A 21,626-nucleotide genomic window follows, 5' to 3' on the forward strand; every position below is an offset into this window, starting at 1 on the left:
ACATCCCTTGCAAAAAAAAAAATCATCCCTTCCTTTCATCCCACACCTGACACCAGACAGCATACCTAATAAACTTAAACTCCTATAATTTCCCACATACCCTCCCCCCCTGCCTTTTGCTCCTCTCTCTTCCTTAGGCATGTACTGGGATTTGTAATTTAATTTGAAAGCTCAAAGAAGTGTCAGAATAATGAAAAGCATTCCCTGTTTTTCTTCTGTAAAAGTGTAAACTTTTAGGGATCAAATCCCTAAACTGCAGCTAAAAACACCACGGGGGGGGGGGGGGGAGGGAAAATAATAATAGCAAGATCTCCCCTCCCCCTCTCCCATCCTTTTGGCATCCTTCCCTGTTCTTGCTGCAAGAATTTCTCCAGAAGGACATTTCAAGGTTTCTGGTAGCAAACCAGAGTTAAAAACAATGGATTAAAACAGCCCAGCTGTATCCAGTTTTCCTTACAATCATTATACAACAACATCTAGCAATCCTGGATTGACAGTTTGTTTTCGATCTATATAATAAATCAAGAGGTTTTGTTGGAAGGTGAGGTAGCGGGTCTGCTCTTCTCAGAAAAATCTTCCAACGCATATGTATACACACACACCTAACATGTGAATTCCTACTAGACACACAGAGCCATATTTGGCTGTATGAGCATGCAAGGATAAATCAATAATCAATTGGGCAAACAACTGACTCACCTGATAAATTTGCCTTTCTGCTCAGGACATATCCCAAACCATATTGATAATTTCCAAAAAATACGTATATGCTTACTGAGTAAACTTTTGTTTTGTTGCTTGTTTGCAAATATTCAGAAGTCCATGCACATATCTAAACACCACCGATCGCATGCCCAGCATGGCACTGTTTCTGTTCTCTGAATGAACTAGTGTTTGCAGTGCAAAGCTCTGCATGTGTGATTTAAAAAATGAAAGCTGAATGCCAGGAAAGATGACAAAAAAGGCTCTGTGCACTGCCTCTGCCAGATCTAAACACACTTCTGTGGTGCACAAACCTATATGAGCCTTCTCACTTTCTTATAAGAGTCTCATCACAACTTATACAGTAGCCACCCATTCAGTACCCACCATCGATCCGTATATCTGCGGCAGTGTCAGGAATTACCTGGTTGTACGGGTAAAAGAGGGTACAGACAGCACAGTATGGCTCACTCAGGGCAGCAGCTGCATTGAATTTTCTCTCAGCTGGGAAATTATGTACTTTATTCTTCCACTGGAGGGAAAGTAAAGATTTCAAAGCCTCTGGGTCACTCACGTCTTCCTCCCCAGAAAACGGAAATGTTTCTAGAAAGAAAAAAATCCCAAGACAATGGGAAGTCCTTAGTAGAGGCAAAATGCAGCAAGGTAAGGTAAAACAGCTAATGTTTCAACAACATGAGAATTTGAATAAATAAGGACATGTAACTCATTGATAGTTCTCCAAATCCATATGTCTCAAATACTTCATTGAAATGAATATAATCTCCACTTTATGGGTACGGCAACAAGGTAGACACACTGATGGCCTGATGAAACTGGTCAAGAGAAAAACGAAGCAAAGAATCTAGATTTGCTGTCTTCCTAGCTCTGACCACTTTTTTTTAGCCATGGAAACCTCCAACATCCTTTCAATGAAGCCAAGTTCAAAATGCAAGTGTAAGGAAACCCCCCTTCCTTTCTCCTACCAGGAGACAGGCCTGCAATTCGTGGTGGTCTGTTCGGTTAGGCTAGCTCCCAGGCCCCATCTGTTCAGCAGCAGCAGTCTCCTTCATCCTTCACAAAGCGCATCCCTTACCTGTTTCTACAAATAGAAGTCTTGGCCATGAGATAACCACAGCCCAAGTTTTCATTTTACTTCTCTGCAGCTGCTTCCCAGCTACCTCCATCGAGTGCAAGTCACTAAGCCCTCCATTTACATTCATCACCACCTTTTCTTCTGTCAGAGCCCTGATAGGTCTGCTTGCGCTAATTAGTTTCCTAAGTCTTTGCTTTTACAAAACTTTTAAAAGGCCCTTGGTATTTTATGATTAAACCACCACAGAATCTATTCGTGTCAGTTTGGGGGTCCAAGTTTCTTACCATTCAATATTAAAGAGTTTTTGAGTCGCTACAAGTGTTCAAGAAATTTTCTATGCAAGACTGAGTGCAAATTGCTCACTGCATTGTCAATCTGCAAAGAGCCCAGAACAGCAGCTTTGGTCCGGGGAACTCAAAAACATCTTAGTGGAACATTATCCCCAGAGCTCAGCACATTAAACCAAATTGTGCTTCACTGTTAATTACTGGAAATACGCAGTTAACGTTTTGCTCTCAACAAATCTAAGCTTCCTCTCCATTCTTACCTCCCTTTTAAGATTTTAAGACTCCTGCGCTGCGGGAAAAGGATAAAAGGAACTTGCAGTAAAATTCTTAGGGCTAAGCTTACATCTGAGATTTTAAATGTTCCCCCCAACTAATTTGAGACATATATTTGTCAGACAACATGGGAAATTTTACTGTGTTTAATTAATCAATCCTTTTTTGAAATTATGAACAGTCTGTGTATCTTTGTCACACTTAAAATAAGGTTTACTTCCTAACATGTGTCTTCACTTTCTTGCTATGTTTTTATCTTGGACTAAAAACTGGTACCCACAGGCTAACAAGAATTGCTAATACCATAGCCTTTTCCTCAATGCTGCAAAGGATTCCAGTGAAAAGCGGGGCAAACAGAAAGAGCCTTGACAGTGGATGAGAGTTAAGCATTCCTTCCTAGTAGGAAATGACACTTATGCCATGAGTTGACTGCCAGTTCCACTTGTATCAGTATCAGACACAGCCCTCGTAACTAAGCAGATTTATGCAGGAGCGTTCTACAGTTGTAACTTCTACAAAACATGCTTATGTGTCCATAACTTGTGTGCGATACAACCAAAATTAAAATACGGCGTGAGCTTGGGTATGTAGATCGATACTTTCAAGAGGTCTTATTTTTAAGAAGAGCTTATCACTCACCTTTTAAAGAAATCTAGCACCTTCAACGACACTTTAAGACACAAGCCAAAAGCAAACTACAAGTTTCTCCAAAATTTAGTCAAAGCACACTTAGAGAAAGGCAAGGATTTATGGATTTATGATACCAGCAAAATCAATGAAAGCTGATGGGAAACCAGCATCATAATCCACAGTGAAAGACTAAGAGAAAAAAGTAAATGACTGTTGTATGTTATCATCGCCTTCACTCATCCAAGGATGGATTCTAGGTCAGAAGTAGCATTCAGGATGGCTCCCACATTTCAAGCAAGTTACACACAGGGAGAGAAGGCTAACAATTTGTCTCAACTGAATTTTAGTGTGGTGTATTGTATTTCTCTAATTTATATGCTCACTCTCCCTCACTGCAGTCTCCAGACCATCCTTATCCATTAGTCCTGAAAAAACAAGGAGCACAGAGAGTTTCTTGCATTCCCTGGTGGGGAACAGAAGAATCTATTTGATCAGATCTTGCCCAACAGTGCTGTAAATCAGTTCCCAAAAAATGGCAGTTTTCACAGAAAGTTGCTCCTGAGTCAACCAGCAAGGCCTCTGTACACAATCCAACAAGTCAAAACAGTGAAGAGAACCTGTCTAGTGAGAATCCTGCAACACAAAGTTCATTGCGAGGTCTTCACGCCCAAATAAGAGAACTAGTCTCAACTGCCTTTCTAGGCTTCACTTCCCACCTCACATACGCAAGAAATCACATGCATCATCCCTACTAAGGGAATGGAGCTGTGCATGGACAGTATATCCCACTTTCGTATCTCTGACACAAAAATTTTCTCTAAAAATGAATGGATACATTCTCTGAAGAGGAAAAGGGAACAGGAAAGAGGCTGTCTTGGGCCCTTTTTGAATATAAAGTTATAAATTTCTTGAAAGCAGGGACTGGCACCTACACTTTCAAGTAGCTGCCCCAGTGCAAAAGCTTCTCACCATGGACCTTTTAATATTGGGTGTATTTTATACAGTAGGTAGGACCCAGAGGTGATATATTACATTGTACTACAACAGAAGTGAGCCATAGGAGTCCTTTTCTTTTGTCCAGACTGCTAAAGCTTTGCAGTAACTGGAGTGTGAGAAAGGAAAACCAGTGATGTTCAGTGAACCACTGAGAGACTTTCTCATTTCTGGATCTGCTAAAAGAGAAAAGTTAGACCTCAGCATTCACATGAGTTAAAATTAGAAAGCCAACCAAAATGCTAATTCTAACTTTCCCTATACACTTAACAGCAGACCTAATCTCCACCTCCTTCTGAAGTAAGCAGATCGAATTCTAATGCAATATCTAAAAGCAAGCTTTTACTTTCAGATGTTATTTTCTGTGAACTCTCTTCTTCTTTTGCCCGAAATACTGCCGTGTTCTGCATCCTGCAAATATTTTTCTTCAGAGTAAAGAGGGTGGGAGGTGAGAAAGGGCATTTCCCATGGATGCATTTGTTTCCAGCTGAGTTATCAAAATGGGAACATGCTGCATTTTCTATCAGTTGAGTGTAACACTAAAAGTTTCAGTCCATCCAATTACGTTAATCACCACCTTTAGCAAATTTTCAGATTGGACAGGACACATAAGCATTCTTTATATCTAAGTGCACTCACCCTCGTCACTCGAGGTCTCCTGTTTAACCACTGACAACGGGGAGCGAGTTGGTGGTTTGCCCAGTGGATGACGGCGACTTTTTTTGATCTCCATCTTCATTTTTGAAAAAGCAGCAGCAGGCTGAAACAAAGCAGAACAAGTTAGATGGGAACCCCCAAAGTCTCTGGGCAAGCAAAGGAGAGAACAGGGCAACAGAGACCGAATCCTTCTCATAAAGAGGTCTTAAATTTATACAACAAACTTTTCACTGACTTTCTGCTGGAATCAATAAAGCCTCCCCAGCCAATTACTGTAGTAGATAAAGCCAATGCTATCTCATAAGATGCCAGGTAAAAGTAAACTACAGTGTTTTCTTAAAACCAGAACAGCCTCAGAACAGTTTCACGTCTGCCAATTCCATTAGTTTATGTCTGGTTAATCACATAAACAGCTAGAAACTCTAGCATGGAAGTTATGTACAGTAAAACCAGAAACATTTTACTAGGATATTAGCGTGCACCTTCTGGCAAGCGTATTTATCCTGTACCCGCTACCCCCTGTTGCCGTCCAACGTTATAAATATTGCATGTATCATAATCGTAGTGGCTCACAGCGCTCTTGGGTGAGAGGCACTTAACGCATTACAGGCAAGTTAGTCTGCACTAGAAATCGACAGTATGAGGTGCTTTGCTTCACAGCGTGAAGACAAGCAGCAGTGCTATTACAGCGTTACAAATTAAATCCAAGTTCATTCCATGTTATGCAGAAGTGAGCAGAGATGAAGGCACTGACAGCAGCCCATCGCAGCCACAGCAACTCCCTTAGTGTTTCTCCTCTCTAGTCTGCAGCCATTATGTCTTAGAAACATTTATGTAAAAGGTATTCTAATTGCGCTGTGCCAGTATGACAATGCACATTTCCCCTCTATCACCATAATTTCTAACAGTGCCTTGCCATTCCCTTGGCTCTTTCAGCAGCATCACGCAGGAAAACAGAGCTGGATCATATAGCTCTGACTTGCTGCTAATTCCTGAACATTTTCCTCCTTCCTCTTTTGGAAACTGTCCTCAGGAAAGCATTCTCCAAGGGAAGAGATGCTGCAATAGATTATATGTCACGGACTGACTTGTCCATGAAAAGGTTGTTCCTACCAATTTTTCCAATCCTAAGTCTCATTAAGGAAAGGATCCCTAGACAGCCCTATATAGCAGGCCAGTCCCTGGAAGCACAAAGTTCAGACTATCAGTTGCAGATGTCAGAAACAAGAGAGGAAAGAAAATTATCAAAATGTTGTTGCAGTCAAAGTTCCCTGGGCGATTGATTTTTACCCCCCTCAGAATGGTTGCTATCTGCCATCTGCCTGTGCAGTGTCTTCCTGGCTAGTATTTGTGATGATCGCTCCAGTAACGTCCGTATTGTTAGTAGGAGGAAAAGTCTCTATTTTACCTTTGAAGAAAATAACGAGTTTGATAAATAAACTAACATCAACACAATGACCTGCCTGGACTGTGCTGTGAGAGAATAGCACCCCTTCCTGTAAAGCACTCCAAGGTTCAACACAGCGCACAGTTTCCCTAGAGGCTCTGGCACGATTTAGCACTCCTGGTCATTCCAAGTTTGGTGCTCGACTGGCTACTTAAAACGAGCAAATCTCATAGACGCTTCCTTGCTCATGCGTACCTGTAAATCACTGACCACTGTAGCGACCTCTGCATTTTCTGCTTCTGCATTCTCCTCCTCCTTCACAGGAATTTCCAAAGGGACTGTCTGTTCCCGCCATCCGGGACTCTTTTGTGTGGCAAACTGCTCAAATGCCTGCTGGCAGGACATGCGCTCTTTGTCAAACACCACCTTTTTGGTCCGTGGAACCACGTAAAGCATGGGAATGATGGGCCGAGGCTTAAACTCTTCTTCCTCAACTGGTGCCTCTGAGGGCTGGATAATGTTCAGGGGAGCTGGGGGCAAGCTCTTCTCTGCTGTGGATGATGCGGGCACTGCTGTGGGTATCGGTGGCCGTGCTACTGGTGCCTCTTCTTCTGCCAGTTGCTGCTGTGATGCAGCTGGTGGCATTGGGAGTGGTGGTGGCTGCTGCTGCAGAGGAGGCTGAGGTGCTTGCAGATGGTGCTGGTGTTGATGGAGAAGATGCTTCTTCTTCCTCTCACCTTTTACTTTTGGAGGACGGGCCTTTACTTTGCAGTCACCTGTTTCAAGAAATAAGCAACATTTAACTTCTACACCAAGATTTCTGGGCATTTAATACTCTTCCCCTTTTACCAAAAAGCTCCATGCTGGGCTAACGTGTTACACCATGGTCCTATTTGTCCATTAAAACAGGCAAATTGAAGGCTGTAGATACCTTCCACTGCACCCCAGCACTGACTTGGAGCAGCCTACTTTAGAAATAAAAGGCTCGTGTCTCTTCTATGGACTGTTTAATTCTTGGCTAGACTAGAAAGGCTGCTAAAATGAATGTCGCCTGTGAGAGAAAACATCTATCCCCTAGAAACTGGACAGAGTGCAACAAGACATGTAATATATTACATCAGCCCTGACTTGGACAAAACCAATCAGCACCCTGAACAAAAATGATCCTGTGCAAGTAACTCACAATCCCCAATTCAAGTGCCTAATTTACACAGTCAATAGCAACCGACTAGAAGATTAAACAAAGCAAAGCACCTTGATATCCCCCAGCTTTCCCTTTTCAGTAGGGAAAGTGCAAGTCATCCGAACACAATACATTCATGCCAGAAATCCTCCTACTTCAAGGATAAGTACCAATCGAGGCATGCATTTCTGCACCTAGACAACTTACTTGCTCTTTTACACTTGGACAAAAACCCTAACCTGCCAAATACACCTCTCTGTCCTTTATTCCATTAAACCCACACAAACAAAGTAACATGCCTCTCTAGACCTCTCCCTTCAAAGATCTTAGTTTAAAAAAAGTCATGGTTGCACAAAAAGAAAGTTTGGTCCCGTGCTTGGCAAAATCTGAAATGAATATTGTATCTGTATTTCAAGGTTTCTAACTGGTTTGCCCTAACCTCCAGACCACCCCCATTTACTGCTCTCCCTATGCACAAGCATAGCTCTTATCTCAGTATTATTGCGTGTCAGCACAATCAACAGCCCTGGGAAACGAAGAACAAAGATATCTGAATCGTTATTACCAAAAGATTTCTTTTAAAGCATGAATCAAGTATTGAAGCAAGTCTATTACAAACATCATGCAAATACTGGTTACTGAGATATGCTTTCCAAACACTTGCTCCATTCATCCTTCTTTCCTCCTGGCTTACTACCATTCATTTCATCTGCATAGAGTTGCAGCTCTCTTACATGGCTGCAAAAAGAAAAACGCTCCTTGAACAGACAGACATTTCCACAGAGGCAGAAACCACCCATAAAAGCCTTCCCCACCTCCCTTCCCAATGTAACTCTGCTGAAGGATCCAAACAGTCTGATTTCAGAGCATCCCATGACAGTCATAAGTCAAATTCCTACTGGCCCTCGACTGAGTGTCTCTAGGTCAGGACAGGAGATGCCTTCACCGCTTGCCTCATTCCAGCTACAGTGATGTATGTTCCCTTTGCCCACCCTTTCCCCCCCTTCATGAATAAAGTTATCAGCTCACTCAAAGGAAAGTAAATAATAGATGCTCCACAGACAGATGCCAGCACTCAATTTGTTTCATAAGAGATTGTTTTCCACCTGCAGATGCTATGACTAGATGACTGCTCCAAAAGGTCACTTCCCCACTAATAGGATGGTGAGGGGAGGAAGACAGAGAAAGGCTGTTCACCCTAATCACAAAGATTTACCAACCCCAACCTCCTCAGAGTCTTCCAGTAAGGATTAAACCAAAGCCTAGCAGCCAAACGTAGCAAACAGAAAATCAGATAGGCCGTCACACATTAGCGTGGTGTCTGAAGGAGGCAGGGGGTGAAAGGACAAGGAGAATAATCCCACGATGAGATGAAGTGCTGAAATCCCTGCAGAAATCTTCTAGTGGACACCTGAACCTGGGCATTCCCCAGAAGTCTGTTCTGGTGCCTTTATTTAAACTAATTTATAAGAACGGCGACAAGTCCAGCCCAAATAGTTATTGTTGTACTTGTGTAGGCAGTCCCTCCGATAAACTGGTTTGTTCTATCACAAGAAAGGAATATTGAATTTCCTTAGAGAAACAAACACATTGAATGAAGGTCAAATTGGATTTCTCCCCAGTCACACAAAACCAGATCATATTTACTCTCCATACACTGAGAGAATTCTCTACCCAGCAACAAAACAAATGCCATTCACCAGCTTTGCCGACCTCTAAATGGGCTAACTTGACAGCAGCTGGCATACACAACTTTGTTTAAAAGTTGTTGCGTTAAGGGGAATGAAGTAGTTTGCAAGTTTATCTGTAAAATCAGAAGCCAGGAAAAAGTGAGATCTGAAGGCCCCATGTGGCTATCGTGAAGACCTCTAGGAAGGAAAGGGATCTTTATGTATAAATAAATACAGTAGGTTAGCAGAGGTTAACATTTTCACTTTCAGCAGCATTTTGTTACTTCTAGGAAGAGAATACTACCCTAAAGCAATCCCTACATGCCCAGGCTTTATAGCCTATATATTACCTACGCTAACAGAATATGCTAACATGACTGATACAAGAGCAGAAGCAAAAGTGGCAGGAAAATACCTTCTACTTGCTTCTAGGGGTTGTGTCCACTCAGTTATTATTAGCACTTCACAGAACACATTATATGTGTGTGCAGAGAGACACAGTGACTTCTAGAAGATTTCTGAAAGGGTTGTTTTTTCTACACGATGCTAAAAAGTCCAGAAACAGTTTCCAGGATGAACTCTTAGGCTATGACAGTGTTTTGTGACAATCTCTCCATCACATTAAACCTTCTCACCTCTTAATGACTTTACATTGCCTGCTTAAGCAACATGGGAAAAAACAGAGGGAAGGAGTCAGAGAGGTGTGCTGCTTGACAGATGGCTAATTCTTGAGATCCTGCCTCAAGTAAAATCCTCATGGAGCAAACGGTCATCTAAAAATCAGTTATGCACCCATTTGCTACTATATACAGGTACTAGCAGAAACAGGCTTTTGGCATGAACTTGAAGTTTTCAGTTCTGGTTTACCGGCATCTTGATCACGGCATTAGTTCATGCAATTATGTACTTAGTTTGCAAAGGCAACGCTAAAAGGGTATGTGGGAATGACATTTAATGAAATGTGGTGGAAAGTAATGGGCAACTGTTTTTCAGTTAAGCATCTCATTGCTTCTCTTCACATTATAAAAAAAGAAGTCTCCTGTGAGATATAGGGGCTTGTGGGCCGGCTCTGCAGGACTTTTAAGAGGCACAGCATAGCAGGTAACACCTGCTGACTCACGGGATGTATTTATGCTGCTTAGCACGCTCAGAGAAGAGCAGAGCTTGAAAACTCACCTCTAATTTCAAGTCCCAAGACAACTTGCTGAGAAATTCTAAATGAATTAATACCAACATAATAAATTAGGAATATAAAATATAGTTACAAAAAAACAAAAGAAAACACTGTAACGTATCTTGGTGAGAAATCCTTAAAACCTCAAGGTATTAATATTCAGCTAGTCCAAATAACCAACATGAAGCATAAGACTTATTTCTTTGAAACTACCAATGATTACTTAAGAATCTCGTTCTTCCTTCCCCTCCTCAAGGTCATCTTTTCTGGTATAAGTAGGAAATCCAGCCAAACTAAAGCCAAAGCGAAAGAAAAAGAAAAAGGAAGAGAAGGAGAGGAAAAGCTAAGCTGCCATGAGCAGGGCCATCCAAACATGAACTATTTTCTTTTTCAAGCTGAAACTGTAAGACACTTGCAAGAGGTAATACAGACAGTAGGATGCAGAAGACTAGAGAAGTCAGTGGTATTTAACTGCTATATTGCATTAAAAAACTTGCCTATTTGCTAACAGCCACATTGAGTACTAGACCCCTCCGAAACTGCAGTGCCAACAGTCTAGTTCTAGTGATGCTTTCCTCAATGGTGCTGAAAATAAGTTTGTCCCGCCCATGCAAGCAGTTAAAGAGTTTTTAACACGAAGTCTAAGTGTATGATTTAGAGCCTATCCAGCTAGAACAGAGCTTTTCTTCTTTCTCTGCCATTCTAAGGATCTCAGATCTGTCCTTGCCACTTATCTCTCGCCTCCCAAGGGACTTCAGCGTTTTCGGGCTGTTTAGTACAAGCATTAACTGTTAAATTTGTACAAGATTTAAGAGCATACAGTTTAACACACTGCTGCCACTTGCAAGCTAGGGCAATAGAAATTAACTACTCTCACTGCGCTACTCCCGCTCCATCTGGCAATGCTTTTCAAAGCCCTTATCTCCCATGAAAGGGGAAAGTACACTGCCTAGCTAAGGCATCACAGAACTGAATCAAGGCCTCGATTCTCTTCTCAGAGCTTTCATAGATTTCCTGTAAGACCATGATCAAGGTCCTCTTAGTTTGCTGCATCGCTTTTCTCCAAATGCAAAACAAGGATATGTAATACATGAAGGTGAATTAACTAGCGCTAGTGAAACACTCCAGACTGCCTCAAAAAGAAAGTACAACATAAACATAACAACCACTTAACCGTGTACATTAGAAAAGCTTACTGCCAACAAGAAATGCACCATTTCATACAGAGCCAAGAGAAGAGCATCACAAAAAGAGCCTCTAGAAAGATGGCTGAGGTCTGGCCTCTAGACTAAACATACCTCTTAGGAAGATATTGCACACAAAACAAAATCCAAGATATTATCTGTTTTTGCAACAGGCCTTTAGGTATATTTTGCCCTAAGTCACGGTGCATTCCAACAAACAGCTTCAAAGAATTTTACAGACATCATTTCCTAAGACAGAACTATAATATGAAGAAATATTATGTCCATTCCACTGTGTCAATGAGCAGAGAAAGGTTAAGCGACTTATCAAAGGTTGCACATAAATTTAGCAACAGATCTGTGAAAACCAGCCCTGCCATTATTTCCAGCTCCTACTCCTATTCGCCTTCTCCCGAACAGTTTGAAATCTGTACTAACTTCTTTGCACAAGAAATATAAAGGAGTGGGGACCAGTCCTTGTCATGGACTGGTATTAGCTTCAGCCATGCAAAGAAAGCTGAAAATCTTCCCTCCTACAGAGGGTACTGTAGACTTGAAGAAAAACAAAGTTTTCAGTCAAATTGGTACTTCTACTCATGCAGCAGCTGTGGATCCCACACAACCTAAGGTTGACTTTATCCACAGCCTCTGTAAGAAATGGGGAGGAGGGGAGGGAAAGGGGTAAAGATTCATTACAGAAGAGTATGCTCAAATCTTTCCTTTTCAAAATAGGACACAAAATATATTTATTTGTTTCTTTATGAAATATTTAAAAATATTTCTCCCCTAATATATATTTTTACAAAACTGTAATAGTGTTGGCAGGACTTCCAAGCCCAGCCAAGAAAGCTATTTGGACTGAATTCTTAAAGAGAGGAAAAAATCAATTGCTGCTGTAAATGATGGTGTATTTCAGTAAGCACAGATTTAATATTGGGACTCTGCTGATATTTCAACAGAAATAAACAACACTAGACAAGTTATTTACAGATGTGTTTTAGAGAAATAGCTTGCCCCAGATCCTCACTGAAGCAACCTCCCTTCAGTGAGCAGGGCCCTCACCTTCTCCCTCCGCCACTTTGCTTCTCTCCTCTTCCTCTAGATCTGGCCCTCTTTTCAGTTCCTCTTTTACTTTCACATCTTCCAAGGCAGTTTCAATAGCCATGACATCCCCAAGAGACTTCTGATCCTCTGTTTTATGTCTCCTGGGTTGACTTCTTTTTCTGTGAGACCTAGAAGGACAGAAGTGCAATTTGACATAAAAGAACAGCCTTCATTATATAAAATGATCACTGACTTAAAGAGTTGAATACAAAACAAAAGGATCTTCTTTGGAGAGAAAACACAAGGTAACTAACACCAGGCTACAGGGCAAAATAGATATCTGAAAGGAAACAGATGAACCTTGCAGAACACAACATTTAAGATCCATTCACAGCAGCCATGAATTGTCCTGGCTTCTTGAAGAACCTTTTCCTCCAGTATTAATGTAAGCTAATAAGCTGTAGTTAAAATGATTTTAATTGTATTTTAAATCTGCTCAGCTTGTATTTCAAAAATGTATATGTCTTTCTTTCATCCTCTGTATCCATCCCATCGTTTTGTTTCGTTCTGTATGTGCACCCTTCAGCAAACTGCTGGAAGTCTGCAAGCATCATGTTCCAGCTCTCAAACACTACCCGGCACTGCCAGTTTTTAAAAATATGGTATAATGAATACTTACAGCATAATCAATAGACAGCCTGTGATTTTTTAGTAGTAATTCACAGGGTCCAAGGCCTATGAAGAAGTCTAACTAAAAAAAAGTGCGCATTAATATGACCTAATACTAACAACCTAATAGTAACACTATTCTTTATAAAGAGTCAATGTCACTAAAACAAAGAGATTACAGTAACCACAGTGCAGAGGCAAATGGAAATTCAGAAGTCACGATATCTCTTTCGGTTACGAACCACATTTTATTTGGGGATTTTTTTTTTTTTTTTTTTTTTTTAAGGATCTGTCAAATAGATCCTTGAATGCTGGGTCTAAGCCTAACAAGCTCTTTTTTTCAAGAGAGACTAATTCAGAAAGCTGCAATTTTTAGCATACAGAGATTTTTTTTTTTTTCTGAAAGCAGCATCTTCCATATGGCCCCCTGTTCCATGCCCTTGCATCTAACATCATGTAACAAACTGTAAAACACAATGACACCACACTCCAATTCATCTGCCCGAAACTCCGCAAGAGCTGAAATTCAGCTTCACATCCTCAGAGCCCAGAAACTCAGCTGCTAATTAGATTTGGAGTACAATGAAGTTAAGAGCCCTTAATCAGGCAACCAACAAAGAAGGAAGGGGAAAAAAAAATTCAACCTGAGATGAATGATTAATAGAAAAGAAAGTTAATCCATATGCACAGTAATTTATAATTGCTAGACTCTAACCATATGGTAGCCCTCCAAGTATAGATGTTAAATTCACACCTGCAAGACATTCATTAGCAGGAACACACAGTTGAACCCAGAAGGATCAACTTTTCTCTTCACCGAGATTCTAAAAACATACCACCTTCTCTGGAGGGAGAAAAAAAGAAAGAAAAAAAAAAAGAAAGAAAAAAAAAGATGAACCTATAAAACTTTTGTGTTTAGAACTTTCCATGGTTGAAAAAGAACACACTGGAGTAGAATCAAGTGTTACAAGCTATATTTGGTAAAGGGCATATTTTATTCCTGTTGTTTAGAAATGTGGGACAAAAATTAAATCACAAAGCTTTATACTTGGAGTTGGTAAAGATCTTTTTTTACAGTGCTCTTCTCCTCGCCCTAAAGTTGTGGAAAAATGAGCAGAGGAAGAGAGAGCACATCCATTTAAAGAAACTGTGCTTCCAGAACTACAAGTCGAAGCGCGCACATTTCCAGAAGAGAAGATGCTACATATCCGACGTAATTCCCATACCAGAAATGGGCTGACTTTTTATGGACTAGACTAAAACAGCTCCTTGCTGAAGCCATAAAGTAAACAAAGTTGAGTTTTTCAAGGTAAGTAAGTATGAACGACCTTAGAGAAGAAAGAACATAGCTCTCTGCAGAGTTTAAAAGCTGCTTTTTCCAAGAGAGCTGGCAAGAAGCAGTGTTTGTTCTCTTTGAAGAATAGACCACAAAGTGATTTAATTTAAGTAGATACAACTGTGAAGAGGTTTGGACAGAGGTGAATCCCATTCCCCCAGTAAATTCCATCCTGCTCAGGCACATCAGTCTTCAAGTAAAATTATGTCTTTCCAAGACATAAGCATGGGACAGAGATTATGGCTAACTGATGTCATCAAACAAAGAAATATCTATATTCAACAGCTTGAAACCTGCTTCAGGATAATACTGAGATCATCTAGGAAATAATTAACAGATAAGGAAAAAAAGTAGATGGGCCTTTTACAGTAGCTGAGAGTAAAACAGAGGGGCTTCACAGATAAGCAATAGGCTTAAAAAGGGAAAATAACACTCTGTGGTCATATAGTACTTTACATGTGCAAACATTACATATACCTAAGTAACCCTTAAGACTCCTACGAAGTAAAAAGATTCCCAATTTCCAGATATGGAAGCAAGATATCAAGGGACCCATTGGACAGTCGTAGCCCAAAGAGCATAAAATCCCAGCTTCTAAATCTCAGTCCACCCTGCCTTTCCTGAAGCTCACTATGGAAGGAAGAAAATTTTTAAGAAGATAATCTCTGGAGTGGAGCAACACTGCTGAAGTCAATTATCTGACAAAATACCCCATTTATCATGTCGTTAGGAGCATGCATTTAGTGGGGAATATCCGATCCCCATTTCAGCATTCTGTGAAGTAATGGACAAATCGCTTCATGCAAAAAAGGCAAGGTGCAGGACAGACCCAAAACAAGACTAAATGATGGAAAACTCCCAAAGACCAATTCTAGAGAAGGAAACAGAAACTCCTCTTAGCATATGCCACATTTGTCTTTGATATAACACCTAAATGCATCCAGTATCATCAATTTATTAGGTCAATAGTTTTTAAACAGTCACTCGGGAGTCCATGTCAAAGACGGCACCAGAAATCTAAAGTCTATCTCACACTGTGTTCCTAGATTTCAAGGAAGTTGTACTTGAACTAAAATTACAAGCAGAATATTACGTGCAGATGAAGTAGGACAATTTCCAGAGACTGACGATACTCAAATCGGAAATTCGACAACACTAAATGAGAGCAGAAAGAAATAAGCTTTTGGATAATAGGCAGGGTAGGAATGAGAATAATGCAAAAAGGAGGGGCAAGGGAGCACACGGAAGAGCGCACACTTTGCATCTCTCTGGGTACATTAAAGCCCAATGATAATGCAATTTCCTCTTTATAATGAGTCTTCCTCTTCAAGAAAGCATGAGAGGGATGGAAAGTTCTCTCCCACTGGCAGCCCATTTCTACAACACACTACAGTAGTCTAATTTCACCTTTCAGAACAGCAGCAGCTTTTTATTAACTACGTGCTCCAGTGACCTCTAGCCATAATCCGTTTGTCATTATAGATGTATCACATCACTGCAGCATCTTCCTTAGCCTAGGGTTTATTCAGTAGATTGGCTGCACATTCACGAATGGAAAACCAGAACGGGCATGAGATGGTTAAGGTTCCCTAATGACACAAGAGGTCACCTCAGAAAAGCATGCAAAGACAAGGTAAAGGAAGTCTGAGAAACCTTGATGCCCAAAGATTTTCTGTGCCCTTTCAAGGAAGCAGACGTTAAAAGTCTGGAACAAAGAACTAACTGAACCAGAAGAACACTTTAAGAGTTAATATGGTAAGAAACTTTACAGGAGGAGGAAAAAAATAGTCATTTAAGTAGATGAGGGAAGTCACATACCGGTGTTTGTTGTCCTCTTCCTCATCTCCTATCCTACGAAGCAAGATTCCAACAGTAAAAGGTTAGCATGCCAAACTTTCAATGCAAGCAAACATGTACAATATATGAACTTGCAGAAAATTAACACAGAGACAAAAGGAAGCACGAAAAGGCATGCACAGGAACCCCTTTTGCAATTGGCAATTCTTTTCCTCCTACTTTCTGACAAGTGAAACTATAAATGCTTACTAGAGATTTTTTGTCTTACAGGTTAAAAGATGGGATGCAAGGGGGCACACAGCGTCCTAGTGTCAAAGAACATGTGCTTCTACAGTGCTTAGAAGAAAAAGAACGGTGAGCGAGCATGTTACCCAGGAGAAATCACAGGAGCAAGTGGGGGAGGGGGGGAAGTTTGAACTGTTCCAAACTGAGAATTAAAGGGTTTAAAATCTTAGCTAACACCAAAAAAAAAAAAAAAAAAAAAAAAAAAAAAAAAAAAAAAAGAGAGAGAGAGAGAAATTTCTAATGCAAGTTTCGTGAGTTCAGAAACTAAAATCAAACACAATGCCTAGAGAGCAGTGGCTCTACCACCCTTTAAATGTATTCACACTTTTTTTTTTTTTTTTTTTTTTTTTTTTTTTTTACCTGCGAAGCAATTTAGCCTTCAAATCAGCCTTCGTCTCATTCCAGGCATCCAGTTCCGGGCTAGTCAGAGCTGTGGGTTTCATGTGGTCCAGGACAGCAATATCTTTTCCTTGTTTCCATAAATCGTAACGTTCTGGTTGCAGAACCCTCACAAAGACATCCATGGAAATCTTCACCATGTCTTTGCGGCAAGTACACTGCAAGAGATTTCCAGACACCAACACCATGTCAGACCAGAGGAATTTTCTTTCTTTCTTGTCAGCTGAGCTTTCCTTTCTCCTGAGGCAAATCAACGTTCTACAGACTTTTCCTGTAGGGCCTGCGGTGGGTTACTCCAGGAGCCACTATCACGTGGGTATTTCAACTTGACGGAAGGCATCAACTCTCCCTGCCCTTGGCAAAACCAGAGACAGCACAAGCCCCCCTACTCTCTGGGGGTAGCTTAAGCCTCTATTTCTACGAATCTTCTTCTCCCTCCAAGCCCACCAAGTTATCCCTTTCTAGCAACTGATACACTGTATATTCGTCTACTACATTTTTACAGTTGTTAGCAATAATTTTGGTCTCTGCAGATCAAGTCTGAATTTGACCTGAAACCTATGCGCCCCTATTAGTCTCTTCTGGAGTTTCTCAGGCTGAAAAGAGATTATTAATACCGCTTTGTAACTGAAAAAGCCTTCGAGGAACAAAAGCCTAACCTAATGACCACGGCAGTTAAACCTCATAATTATAAATCAAGATGCTGCATATAAATCCTTCACAAGCCTGTAAACTGCAACACTAAAAATTAAGAACTGTTTGCTGCCAGCAAAAAGAGATTGTTTGCATGTAGGGATGAGGGCTACTCAGCTGTGTCCAGCTATCAAAAATTAATAGGTTACTTAAAAAAAAGATGGTAAGAGGGAGGAGTGGTAGAAGGAAGAGGAGGAATCCTCAGAAAAAAGCAGGAATGCATACACGGCTCTGGATGCAGCTAATAGCCAAGAGACCTGCCGGGCAATAAGGTTATTCATGAAGCTGAGACCACACAAAAATAGACTAGAATAAAAATACAGACACGTGCCAAGAAAAGCAAACAGCCAACCAGCTTGCAGGGCGCTGACTGCTCTCAATTTTCCAAGCTGATAACGTTGTAACTAACAGAAGATATCCATACCCCGAGCACACTTTTGAAAAATTCAGAAGAGAAACTTAAGCATTTAAAGCAATTAGCACAAAAACTACTTGACTCCCTGGTGGCCTGATAGAAGAGTTAAAGCAGCGAAAGAATATCAATGCAAAATTTCGGCACTGTTCATAGAATACCTCTAGTGATCGACACATGAAGCCCCAGCCCCAATAAATGATTTTTACTCCTGCATTTCAGGAGACTAACTGAAGGTTATGCAGACAAATAAAAGGCTAAAACTGCAACTAGGTTCCACATCTAAACCAAACACCCATAAGCTAGAGAAAACACGTATCACTAATTTCAGCTAGCATGTGTTCATTAAAATTAACCCCTGGAATTACACCCTTACCATCACACAAAAGACCTGCTACCAGAATTTTTATTCGGAAGTGTGTTTGCTGTGATGAAGCACAGAACTAACGGAGCGAAGCTGGCGGGGAGAGTCTCGCCCAGACTGCACGAGCATTTATCCTTATGAACTTCTAACTCACGAGAATTTACAGAATTGAAAAGGACATAGCAAGTGCACCAATACCTGCTTGTCTCATGGGGCTTGAGTGAAAAGTCTGACGTGCTTTTAGCTCTGCTCCAAGGTGCAAAGCATCATTTGCTATGCACTTGCACTAAATTGCTTTTCAATTCTGAGTTAGAGGACGAGGTAATTAGAGCCACTTTCCAGGGCTATTTTTTTTTAAAGCTGCTTCACCCTCCCCTCCATACGTTTTCAAAACTATTCTTTTTCTTAGCAGAAAAGCATGACATTAAACTTGCTTCTCCCCTTTCTTCTTCTGTTTTTCACTACCATTATTAGAAGATTTATGGCTGTAGTTAAGAAACCATTGAGAGAGAGAGAGAAGAAAGATTCCTCTGCACAGTTCTCAGCTATCCCACTTCCCTCCCGACTCCTGTTTTTCATTTTGCAAAGACCGCTGGCTACCTTCTGCTCTGCAACAACTTGGAGAGCGATAATAACCTGAGCGCGCTGAGTGGGAAGCAGTATTTATGGCCAGGCACTTTCAGGAAAACTCAATTCATTTAATGAAAAATAGTGCGGGAAAGAAAGGCTGGAAATGTAATTTGGCTAAAGAACGGCAGAAACACAGATGGTACCCATGTTTCAGATTCCTGGCCAGGCAGAAGCTTCTCCCTGCACCTCCATCAATATTGGCTTAAGGGATTTGTATTGAGCAGATCTGCAATCACTTTTCCTTAAGAAATTTTAAAAGCACCTGTATACCGCTACAAAGAGAAATACCGGAGAGCACCCCACAGCACACATCATCAGTGGGCTACAGAGATTGACCTTCTCTGCCTGCACATAGTATTAAAAGCAGCTTAGAAGAGGAATATTCCACTTTCTGATCCTAACTTGGAACCAACGCGCTGCCAGCTCCTTCAAATCAAGCAGAGCAAATACCGAGTCAGCTGGGTCTAAAGGTCCCGAGCACAGCCCCCACCACCACAGAACCTCCCTCAGCTGAAGAGGCACACCAAAATTTGAAGTATATAAGGACTACCAAGAATCCACACACTGAGCTGTGCGGGAGCTACTCACGCTCGCTGCTCTGAGAAACGACACTGTGCACTGCAACACCAGAAGCCTGCAGTAGCCAAGCTCCTTCCTTTGCACACAAATCTAACATGATGTATGTTTATATTTCAATTTTAATTTAATTTTATTGCTTTCACACTAGCAAGCGTGAATAATTTACAAAGCCTCTTTCCTTTGGGGCTTCTTCTGGACCCTACAGTTATATTTCCTCAGCTGCTGCAGTTGTGTCATATTCATGCTCCCACAACACCCAGGGTTTTTTTCTATACCTTTCCCTCAGACATAGCAGCAAGATTCTGCTTAATACAGCGGATGCTTTCAGCACAACTGCAAAAGGGAGCGTGCATGTGTGTGCAAGGGTGGGAGGAGAACGGGGGGAGACCAGAAGAGGAGCCTGGGGGTACATGGAGGCCAGAAGGTTCCGTTTTCCAAATATTCAGGCCATTTAATCGAGGCCATAAATGCAAGAATTTCCTAAGACGTCTTATCCCCTACGCCCCCTCCCCATCTCTCTCCTTCCCAGTTCTGCAGAACGTAGCTCGAAGGGACAGAATTCAGACACAAGAGAGAGAAAGTGAAAAGATGGGAGTCTGTGACAAGAGAAAAGATCCCAAGTATTAGCAGGACCTATTACGTTCCAGCCATTAGGGTGAAGGGTGCTAAGAGACCAGGTGCTCACCACACTCCTTGCGCTACAGCAGCGCTGATCTTGTTCAATGCTGCTCATTACACTTCTTCCAGGTATAAAACACGATTGGTTTTGTAACTATACCAGAAAGGCAGGCCCCTCTTGCTTAAAATCTAGTGATCTCCCTCATCTGTGCCTTGCTTACGGAGCTGCCTTCCATATTTCAAGAAACCTCTGCATGGAAGTGTTTGTGACAACTTAATCGATCCCGCAAATGTTTGTAATGGATTTCTCTTTATCCACAGCGTGACAGAAAGCACAGCTCAAACTGCACCAGTGCAGAAGTCAATGAGCCTGGTCTTCTCTCCCGGCCACCAGGCCTCCCACTTCTCCTGGGAGGAGGGAGGGAGACCAGCCTGCATTTCTAGGGCTGGAGCCAGGTCCACCAAGGACAGCAGAGGAATCTAGAGGCATGTGACACTTGCATACGATGTGGGTGGTCACTCCTCTTGCTACTTCTCTGTGGTAACATCAATTTATAAAATACAAGTAGGTCAAAAATAAGAACAAAAATTCACCGAAAGCAGCCACAGAGCAGTCCATAGTGAGAGATCACAATCCAAAACTAAAATACACAGAAACCTGAGGTTAAATTCCAGTGTATAATTCCTTTCCCCCCTCCACTTCACATGCAGTATTATTAAACTCTGTAGAAACAAAAACATAAAATGAACAAGTCTACACTTAAACAGCAGCACTAAGGAGAGATACGAAACCTTGTTTCCTTTATGCGAGTCAAAACCAAGCCACAAAGCCCTCATTCAAGTATTCAGAGAATTCCTGCTGCAGATTTCCTTCCCATTCAATTCATAGCAGTTTTAGACCTCCTGAAAGATTTAAGAGTAACACGGTCACCAAAAGCACAGACCATGACTTAATGGCAACATGAAGGATATGCCTGTCATGTCAAAATGACAGCTGAAAAATTTACAGTAACAGTACTAAGGATCTCTGAGAGCTAATCAAGCGTTTCTGTGTCTCTCCTCTTTCCCCGTTTGGTGGCCAGACTGCCACACCGAACTGCTCAGGAACGGCATGGCTGTCTCAGAGTGACAGATCAAACAGCAGAATATTCCTAACCTGGATCTCCAAGAACCTACTGGGAAGTGCTAAGGAAAATGGAGGGGAATAAAAAAGGAAAGAAAAAAAAAAAACAGTTTTAGGGTTTGTTGTTTATCTCCAGTTACAGGGAATTTGAGATCTAAAGCAGCAACAAGATGAGAGGAGTTTGCATCTATCTTTTGAAGACTTCTCCTAGCCCCATTCCTTATTTTCCATAAGCCAATGACTTCGCTATCCTTCTTGCAGGATTCAAAGGAGCCTATACAGGATAAGAACATGCAAAGTCAACTTGGAACCAAAGCTCATGCAAAAATTCCATAAAGGAACATTTTTGGATAATTGGAGGATCCCAGCTTTAAGGCCAGTCAAACCATTCAGTGCATCTTCCTTCTATCCCATTGCAAATGACACAGAATTCAGACTAATCTG

The 21,626-nt window shown here is 41.3% G+C and overlaps 1 protein-coding gene across 2 annotated transcripts in view; it reads right to left on the minus strand.

Moving 5' to 3' along the window:
• Positions 1–21,626, minus strand: part of KDM4B (lysine demethylase 4B) — a 90,145-nt gene that overhangs the window by 20,656 nt on the left and 47,863 nt on the right. Inside the window, exons 9-14 of one of the 2 annotated variants that reach the window (XM_013942695.2) lie at positions 16,725–16,921; positions 16,101–16,133; positions 12,296–12,465; positions 6,278–6,798; positions 4,618–4,738; positions 1,127–1,305 (exon numbers count right to left, since the gene is read on the minus strand). In XM_013942695.2, coding sequence (XP_013798149.2) covers positions 1,127–1,305; positions 4,618–4,738; positions 6,278–6,798; positions 12,296–12,465; positions 16,101–16,133; positions 16,725–16,921 — 1,221 coding nt within the window. The remainder of the gene's footprint in view (positions 1–1,126; positions 1,306–4,617; positions 4,739–6,277; positions 6,799–12,295; positions 12,466–16,100; positions 16,134–16,724; positions 16,922–21,626) is intronic. The other variant, XM_067312589.1, reaches the window with a different exon arrangement.

Source organism: Apteryx mantelli, chromosome 30 (genome assembly GCF_036417845.1).
Source record: "Apteryx mantelli isolate bAptMan1 chromosome 30, bAptMan1.hap1, whole genome shotgun sequence".
Lineage (NCBI taxonomy): Eukaryota > Metazoa > Chordata > Aves > Apterygiformes > Apterygidae > Apteryx > Apteryx mantelli.